The 9,652-nt window shown below is 36.2% G+C and overlaps 1 protein-coding gene across 1 annotated transcript; it reads right to left on the reverse strand.

Moving 5' to 3' along the window:
- Nucleotides 1–278: 278 nt before the first annotated feature.
- LOC117383114 (glycerol-3-phosphate dehydrogenase [NAD(+)], cytoplasmic-like) lies at nt 279–9,342 on the reverse strand. Its single transcript, XM_033980293.2, has 8 exons — nt 9,225–9,342; nt 7,784–7,961; nt 6,541–6,681; nt 5,008–5,146; nt 4,799–4,911; nt 3,545–3,778; nt 2,021–2,127; nt 279–1,940 (listed from the first exon to the last, which is right to left on the reverse strand). The coding sequence occupies exons 1-8, from the start codon at nt 9,263–9,265 to the stop codon at nt 1,844–1,846; spliced, it is 1,050 nt and encodes a 349-aa protein (XP_033836184.1). The 5' UTR covers nt 9,266–9,342; the 3' UTR covers nt 279–1,843.
- Between the last annotated feature and the right edge of the window lie 310 nt (nt 9,343–9,652).

The following is a 9,652-nucleotide window of genomic DNA, read 5'->3' on the forward strand; positions in this document are numbered from 1 at the left end:
GAGTTTTACCTACAAATTAAGCAAGTTAGGAACCGTAAGTAGTAATAAAATAGGCCTATAAGTAAGTGGAAGAAAATAAACAGGCTTTTAATTGAAAACTTTGAAAATATTTTGGTTTTCTCTCACTGAGAGTTAAAGAGCTTTTTTGCATTTTAAAATTCCACCAAGCCATTCATTTTCCCCAAAAATCATGAGTATTTTTTAAGTTTGAAAGCTTGCTGGGGGCTAATCAGCTATAATTTTATTCAAAAGCTGTTTCTGAAAGCATGAGTTATAAAACAGTTTCTCAAAATTTTAATGGAACAACAACAATAAAAACTGTGTTAGGTACATTAGTCAACATTCAGTTAACAAATAAAAACAGTATATATTTGTGTTATAACAATTACCCACTAGAAGTTATAGATTTTTTTGTTGCTCATAAAAATAATAATAATATTGTCTTGAATTAACTGTATATAGTGCTATTTAGATTTCAGGTACTCAAAGCAAATTAATGCTATATTCATCTACCCTTTCGAAAATGTGAAGGGATCCCACAAGGTTCAATACTAGGCCCACTTTCGAATGTAAATATTGGTCCCAAAAACTGCCTTTGTTGGTGGGATTTAGTTAACCAGGCTTGTCCACATACATATTTAGCCAAAGTTCAAGTTTAGGATGACCCCACATCTGCCTGGTCTGCTATGGTCTGACATGAGAAGGTTAAAGGTCAAAGGTCACTCACTATTTTCCTTCCTTCCTGACCTCTCTCTGTACATCTGACTAGCAGGATTCACATGCTAATCATGACAGGATTCCACCATAGAATGAACTTGTTTAAAACTATTCTTTCAGACAGGGTTCGTGTCTTATGGGGATGGGGTCATTGGTCAGTGTGTAATTTTTTCTGATGATGTGCCTTACCCAAATGTTGAAGAAATGGAACATGTAGCAACGTAAACAAGCTTCTTCTTTGTTTTTTTTAAACTAATTCTAATCTACACTGCTTGCAGACTGTTGCTGAACCTAGACCTGACTCGTACTTATTTGCTTAGTTAAATCCAGATGGCGACTTTTTTTTGGCCAGGCAGTTTATCTACTCACTCAATAAAATACAGTGAAATTATAATATTATCTAGAATAGAACATGATTATTTGCAGTGTAAACGTTAACTATGCAGTAGTAGTAGTAATAGTAGTAGTGGTAGTAATAGCAGCAGTAGAGGAACTATTTGGAGTAAAGATGTTAGGTATATTGCAGTATCAATATTAACAGTAGGCCTATTAGTACTAGTCATGGTACTGCAGCTAGTGTAAGTAGAGGCATCATTATGTTATACTCAATAGTTTAATATGTGCTATATTTAGTATAGTATTTACAGTAGTAGCAATAGTTAGTAGTAGTAGTAGTAGTAGTTATGCAGCTGTAGTTTAAGTAACAGTTATAAAAAAAAAAATTAAAAAAACAACCAAATGTTTTAACTGGATTTATTTATCATAGTGTTAAAAAATATTCTAACAATTACTTAACTAAATTTATACATTGGTAAATTTTGACATGGCAACACAAAATTATATTCAAAATTCTATCAAAGAGCATGAATCAATCAAGGCACTTCTGAATTTTTTGTAAAACATAATAAAATGTTGACATAAATAGTCTAAAGTCAAAGTGCTGAGATGTTTCAGGATATTGTGCGTTTGGGGAATTATAAAACTACACCTCCCTCTAGTGGTTGTAAACAATCATTGCAGGAGAATTTGCTTTGGTCCTGAGAAAAATGGCAGAGATTGTGGTTTAAATATAGTTTGGTTTTAGTTTTTATAATTAATCTCTGTACTGCATATAAAAGGTGTATTTTCACATGTGCTCTGGGTGGTTCTGGAGACACGTGATGAACTCTTTCACCTCTTTGCCCTCGAAACAGATCTGGTACACAGCGACAAACAGTGGAAAGCTGCAAGACAGAAATCATTATTAGACATTTTACAGACCAATTCGCCACATTTAAAGTGTTGTTGATGTGGTGACACAGACTTGTTGACCAGGCCCTTCTTGAGCAGGATCTTGTAGACCTCAGCAGACGTCTGTGGACCTTGGAGCTTCTGCCCGTTCAGCATCTCCGCCTCCAGCTCAGTGATGGACTACAATCAAAGGCAGAATGTGTGAAATGCTTAAAATTATAAATATGGGATGAAAGACCAAACTACTGCCCTGAAGAAGCCCCCACACAACCGAAACACATAGGCAAGTATCGTTTTTTTTAATAATAAAGGACTTTTAATAGGTCGGCATTGGTTTTGTTGTTTAAAAGTTTTCACTGCAATTCTGAAGCACTCATCTTTCTAAATTATAAATGTATCTACTCTAGACTCTAAAAAGTGAGTACTGTCAAGGTTATAGAGAATAAAGTTTGTGAATTTTTCCCACTAAATGCAGAAAAAGTCAAATACTCAAATTGTAAAATCTGAAGTGGCTGTTCAGCTAATGGGTAATTCATGATTATGAAACGTATATAAACCGTGAAGTAATAAATATTTTGATTAGGCATCCATAGTGTAATGTTTTTTATTACATGTGCGCAAAAAAAAAAAAGAAAAAAGCATTGAGTAAAAGTATCACTTGACAAAATCTATTAGTAAAAATATTAAAGTACTCATTTAAAAATTTGTAAAAAGTAAAAGCATTTCACACAGATTTTGAGCTCTAATAAAGCTTCAATTGTAGTGATTTTGATAAAGATTTTTACTGAATTTTGTTCAGAAACAACTGAATCGATCTTTTTATTCTAGCTAGAGATTCCTAATAATGAACAAATAAACAACATGATCATTGATAAAACAAAACAGAACACATATGAGGACAGCGACTGTGTTTACATATGCCAAAAATCTGATCATGATCTGATTTCTGCAGTTATCAGATTATCAAAATATAAATCTGATTTGCGTAGCCTGATTTCTTTCCGATTGTTCACAAATGCGCAGGTTTTGACCGAAAAAACTGAGCTAAAAAGGGCAAACTACTGATGACAAAAATGAAAGAGAAAATGTTAAGTTATTTTAAATTCATTGTACTTTGTGGAGTTTTAGCACCTGTAACTGTTGTATTTTGAAGACATATTCACTGATATGTCACCGGGTGCTTTTGGTGTTAAGGCACAAATCTAAGCCTGTCACGATCAGTACTATATTAACTAACGTTCAATACATGACAGATGGAACAATCATTTTTGGGGGTCAGTATTTAACATGGGGATTTTTTCTTTGTACCAGAAGAAACATTTTGTGTATTTTTCTATTCTACGATGAGATCTGAGCTTCTATGACTAATTATATATAAAAAAATAACTACTTAAGTGTTGCATTTTGTTATTGATTTATTTACTGCAGCTCATATTTTTAACAATATTGTGCATTTAGAACACTTTTTGAGCGATATTTCTGCTTCATGTCTTGGTTTCAATATTATCATGTATCACCTATATTTACTTCAAAATGTGCTATCGTGACAGGCCTATTTGTACCTGTTATGCACATATACCCAGCGTAGTAGTAGTACCTTGTTAGTCTTTGCGAAGGCCTCTGCCACCTTCCGGTTCCTCCCTCCGTAGCAGGTTGTGACGAGGTCGGCCACTCCGCAGCTCTCCAGGAAGGTGCTGGAGTTGACTTCTCCGGTGCAGAACATCTTCGCGAAGGCCACCATCTCCATGAGCCCCAGACGGATCACAGCGGCTTTGGTGTTGTCTCCGAAGCCCAGGCCGTCACAGAAGCCTGCTCCCACCGCCACTATGTTCTGGACAAATGACAGTTTGCTAAATACAACAAACAAACTATAGGGCCGCATGATTAGACGGAAGAACGGCAAGCAAAATGTAAAAGCTGCAATGTGAAGTACCATCATTTCTTCCACAAACACCAAAATATATTGCCTTAAAAACTGCAAAAACTTTTTGTCAATTCTTCTGGACATGTTTAAAATGTAAACTTTGAACAGAATCCAATTTTCTAAGCATACATTTTAAATCTAATCGCAATCCTTGTCAGAAATGTGGTAATTATCCCAAATCGTTCAGCCCTAAAATGAACCTTAGATTTAACGGCCATATACTTTAGGCCCACTTTTAATCATAACAGAGACTATTCTAACGCTAACTGGTGTGCATTTATTTTATATAACTGCACAAGTCACAAGTCAAGCAGTAATTAATGCTTTAAATTCGCTCTTTATCTGTGAAGAAACAGTAATTCAGTGAAAGCGAATTTGAGCTGGAAAATTGTGTTCACCGCAATGAGTGTATCCGTGCTTTTCACTGCAACTCTCGGACACCAGAGCAGAGTTTTGCCATTACAGTAAAGCTTACAACTACTAGCATGCTAACGCGCACTTTTTATCGGTCGATATAATGGTTTATAATTAGATGCAGACGGCACACAGCGGACTTATTTTGACCCAAGAGCTGCTTATGCAATGTATCTGTACTGGGACAAGACGCATTTGCTCAAAGACATGGGGAAAAAAATACGTTCTACCTCTTGGAAAATCTCACTGTCTGATTTATTTTTGAACAGAACCATAGAAAATGTTTATTGATCAATTACAATCAGAATAAAATAAAAATAAAAATTAGAATATTGATTTCTTGACCATAAAAAAGACTTATTTCATGGTTTAGTTCAAACAGAAACCTAGTAAGCGACATTACCCAACATTGACCTGCTTATGACTGTAATTTGATATAAAGATCATTCAGACAGATTAGAACTTCAGTATCTCATTTTGTAGGTGTAAATGTGCGTTTGAAATACCGTGTACCTTGAGCGCTCCACACAGCTCCACAGTGTCGCACTCCTTTATCACCGTGATCCGGAAGTTCGGCGTCTGGAAAAGCTCCTTGAATATCACTCCACTGGCCGCATTTTTAGAGCCTGTCGCAAAGAAAGTAGTCCCAAAAACACAAGATTATACATAAATGACAAATGAGTACAGGAGGAGCTATAGAAGACTTGATTCCAAAGTCTTACCAACGGTGGTCTCACAGAACTTCTCCTCTGCGACCTCGCTGGCGATGTTAGCGCCCATCAGAACGCTCACTTCTATCTCCAGCTTCTCACGAATGATGTCAGAGATGAGTTTAAGCCCATCTGGCCCTTCGTCAATGCCCTGGCGAGAAAAAATTTATTAAACTACTAAAAATAATCAGTTGCCGCAAACTATGATCTTGCTTTGGCGTTATGGTGCAAAATTAAACAAAGAATAATGATATAAACTATGATGAAATAAACATTAAAAAGGGAATGCATTAAATAAAGTAGAAAATAGACTTTAATATACAATGTAAAATATATGGTATGGGCAGAACAATGGCTTAATTATGAGTTAGATCAGTCAATGGTTTTTATTAGGGCTTCACAAATGTGCAAATATAACTCAAATTTCCCAAAAAAGCATTAACATTTGAGAGAAGACTGAAGTATGAACTGCTAGATGCAACAATTTAGTGCTGGGCTCATACTGATCGATTTTGATTTTCAATATGGTTTTATTTAGTCTATTCAAAATACAAAATTAAAATGGCTCTTAGTACAGATTTCATGAAGTTATAAATTACAGACTTTTAATCATTCCCATGTAACACAAAACAATAGTCAAATTTCTTCCTTGCGTGTGCTCCAAACCACATGATTTTACTGACAGTTTCTGTGGTTGCCTGCTCTTATGGCTGACACACTGAGCAGTTTTTTTTTTTTTTTTTATCTAACATTTTTAATTTAACAGTTGAGGATTTTGACAAACTAAAAAGTGCAGCATATGCAGTTTAAAGAATGGAAGTTAAGGACTATTAAATTGTATGATCTGAGCCGTTTGTTTATACTGGATCCATAGCAACCCTGCATGGAGCTATACCAGCCAGCTAGCTCTGAAATGCTACAGACTCCCTGTGCTTAACCTGCCCCTCAGGGACAAATAAGTGATAATGATTGAGAGGATTGGCTCTAGACCTCTCCATTCAAAAACCGCAGTCATATCACTGAAAATTCGACATGTCAGAATCACCAATCTCCATCTTTTGATTAATTGTCCAGCCCTACAATAATCCCAAGCATGTCATGTTTGCAGAGCTCTAAACTAGAGTTAGCAGGGTTTTTTTTATTACAAAGATAAACACTGAATAGCCATTTTATTACCAAAATAACTGCAGCTTTTGTGATTTGATAATTGCAAATTGTCGATCAATTCTGCAGCCCGAGCTTTCAATCAGATGTTTCAAATTACATGATATTTTTCCACTTACATTTCGCACATTTGAATTTACTAAAAGCAAAGCTGGTAGATACGAAAAATCTGTATTACTGCATAATTTTGTACCAACTGCAAAATATCGTGGAACTTGAGCAATACTGAAATATCATTGTCTCGTCTGATTTGCATTTCACAACCACACTGTCCCATGATAGACACAACCACAGAGTAACATGACTATACAATTTCCCTTTTTCCTTCAGACTGTAAACACACCACACACACACACACACACACACACACACACACATTACCTTTACAAGAGATATCCCTATGGTGCCCTCTGTTATGTGAGGCTTGATCTGGTCACACAATTTGCTGATGAACTGGTGAGGGATGACAAACACCAGGATAGTCGCTCCCTTCACTGCCTCTGCGACGTCCGGAACTGCCACCTACAGCAACAACAGTAAACGATGAAAGATATGACATCAATAGAAGTAAAGACAAAGAACAACAGCCGTTAGCACTGAAGTCAATCTACTTAAAATGTACAGTTTGAACAGACATAAAATTGCTAAAGGGAAAAGATGACATGAAGAGATTAATTAAAAAAGGTACAGTATGTAACTTTCTGGAGGTGGCATGTCACCTACATTAAGCCATACTTCAGAACATCCCCCTGGAGATAGATACGTTTTATACTGTGAAAGATTTGCTAGGCCAGCTAAAACCACACGCTTTTACAATAGTCTACAAAGACGTGTGGGTGTGGAACTGTATCCTGTCTTCCCCATTTCAGATACATGTGAGTGACAGGGGGGATAATCCATCAGAGAGACGTATGGTCTGTTCGGATTTTAAATTGGAATATTTGTCTAAAATGACTTGATAAAAAGAAACACGTCCGCTAATTTCTACGGTACAAAATTGCAGTGCCCAATGGGAGCTGATATCACAACAGAGAATCGGCACCTCGGATGAATCACTGAAGATTACGCTAATGAGCAGCAGATTTTTTTTATTGATTTGTACCAAAATGACTAAGCACCACTGCTGAATCCTATGTGTATCACTGACTAAGAAAATAAAATAAAAGAATAAAGTAAATACCGAGCAGTGAGTGTGTACTGGTGACGGTGAAAACGGGAGTTGATTCGCAATATGGCGCCTTGAAAATAAGCTTTTAAAGAAAGCTCAAACGTGCACGAATCACTCCAAAAACAACTTTAAGTGAGTAAATGTTGAGGGGAAACAACTATAATGTGGTTAAAAGCTCTAAAAAGTAGATTTTACATAATAACTCTTTGCTTTAATATGGTAGGAAAGATTTCTGTTCACTGCATTTGATCCACTTTTATACCTGTCAGGTGCTTTGGATGACCAACAATACACTGTTTTTAATAAAATATATTTACTTGAAATGAAAAAGTACAGCTCTGATAACCCATCACTTTGTAGTTGAAATATGTATTAAATTCAGCATCCGTCCTTATCTACTTCTATCACATCATCTAACAAAAGGTTGCTAGTTAGATTACTGCTGCATGCACGTACCACATTCCGGGGCAGTTTGTGACCGGGCAGGTACTTGACGTTTTCATGTTCAGTGTTGATGATGTCGGTTAGCTTCCTCCCGTCGATGATCTCCTCGTAAACCCACATGTTCACCACCGGGTTGAAGCGGTTAGACGCTTTCACATTGTGCCCGATGATTTTGGCGATGGCCGAACCCCTGGAAACATAAGTCAGAAAATAACTCTGATGAAAACAATATTGTGTTGAAGAAAAGCTGTTGAGGGTGCTAAATTAAAGGTCCACTCTGTATTTTTTCTGAGAAGGTGGTGGCTACATGTCAGCCTTCATGGAGATGTTATTGCTTTGTCTGGAATGTTCCACTGTATCCCATAAAAATTAGCCAACTTAGTGATCAAGTATGTTACAAATCAGATCTGTGGAGAGGTGACCCCACTCACAGAAAGAATGTTTTTCAAGTTATTTCCGGGCAGTAAAATAATCTGTAATTGAATAAATGCAATGCTATAATGTAAAGCTATATTGTGGAACATTTTAGGCCAAAGAATATCACCTCATCTAAAGAAAAGCTGGTTCACTTTTATTTTTTTCCTGTAGAGCGCTTGTCATTAGCTTGTCACCATGGAGATATTACTGCTTTGCTTTGCCTGAACTGTTCCATAGTGTGGAAAGAAACTGATCTATCTCCATAGAGACAAGCAGCAAGTTAAAAGTGAGATCTGTGGAGAGGCAAGCTTGCACGCAGTAAGAATGCATGCTTTAAAACACACCTGTAATTGAATAAATGCAAAATGAATGCCATCCTGCGAAACATTCCAGGCAAAGCAATAATAACATCTTCATGGACACCAGAAAAAGTTGCATAGTGCATCTTTACATATGTTCTAGGTGTGTTTAGTGTGCAGCTGTATTAGTTATACGCAAAAGTTAAGATGTTGTCAAAGAATAGGCTATGCAAAATTACTGTAGACTAGTATACACTGAACTTACATTACAAGCAATGTGTAGCTCATACTATTGCTCAATTTGTCATAAAGTGAAATCATTTTAAAATAAATTTCACATAGCTATATGGTTTCAATGCTGCTGCCAACAAAATTCCAGGAAGCAATTAATAACCTGTTGGAAAGGGGCCCATTATTGTTGCTGCTCTCACTGTGCAGACATTACTACATAATAACACACCGATGTGCAATAAGCCTAACAATTACAGCTTATTGCAACGATAAAGCATACACAAAAGGTTTTAACTAAACTTCAGCTTGCCTAAATATGCACGATTGCTTTTATATGAACAAAAGACTTCAGACAATGTAGCAAGAATTCCTTTTGGCACATGAATGACCATCTGGCACCACTGGACCTTACAGCAGCTCCCCTGTCAGTCTAAACACCCTCCTTCGGCTTTTAAATAAATAAAAAAACAGGTTGATCGCATTTAAAAGTCAGAAAAACACGTTACCAGTTGCCAGATCCGACGATGCAGACTTTTTTTGCAGGCATGGTTTGGGATTGTGCGTGCGTAAAAAGATCCACGGCTTAGTTTTTTCGTCCACTGCGCCGACTTCCTCATACGCCCTTAGCTTGGGCTACTGCAGTCCCACCCTCTTACCAGGATAATACACCCTCTTTGCAGTTCTAAATGTTTGTTGTTTTTTTTCCAAATATTCAGCCACATTGTGATTTTAGCCAGAATTACCGCAATTTTTAATAAAAACTGGAGCGTCTTTATAATTAGTTTTGTGCATAATAATTAAATATAAGCTGATAAATAAATAAATAATAAAAATCAATGCAATATTTTTTCATTTGAATTATTTTTTTTTCTTACTTAAAGGTTGAAAACTAAAATATAAGCTACCATATTACATTTATTTATTTATTTTCCTT

This window comes from Periophthalmus magnuspinnatus, chromosome 2 (assembly GCF_009829125.3).
Source record: "Periophthalmus magnuspinnatus isolate fPerMag1 chromosome 2, fPerMag1.2.pri, whole genome shotgun sequence".
Classification (NCBI taxonomy): Eukaryota; Metazoa; Chordata; class Actinopteri; order Gobiiformes; family Gobiidae; genus Periophthalmus; species Periophthalmus magnuspinnatus.

What these genes read in the sequence shown, in the direction of transcription:
- LOC117383114 (XM_033980293.2), bottom strand. Translation starts at nt 9,265, where the DNA reads ATGCCTGCAAAAAAAGTCTGCATCGTCGGATCTGGCAACTG. An exon ending in TAGGGATATCTCTTGTAAAG is followed by an intron (nt 5,147 to 6,540) that starts GTAATGTGTGTG and finishes TTTTCTCGCCAG; the next exon opens with GGCATTGACGAAGGGCCAGA. An exon ending in AAGAAGGGCCTGGTCAACAA is followed by an intron (nt 1,941 to 2,020) that starts GTCTGTGTCACC and finishes TCTGTCTTGCAG; the next exon opens with CTTTCCACTGTTTGTCGCTG.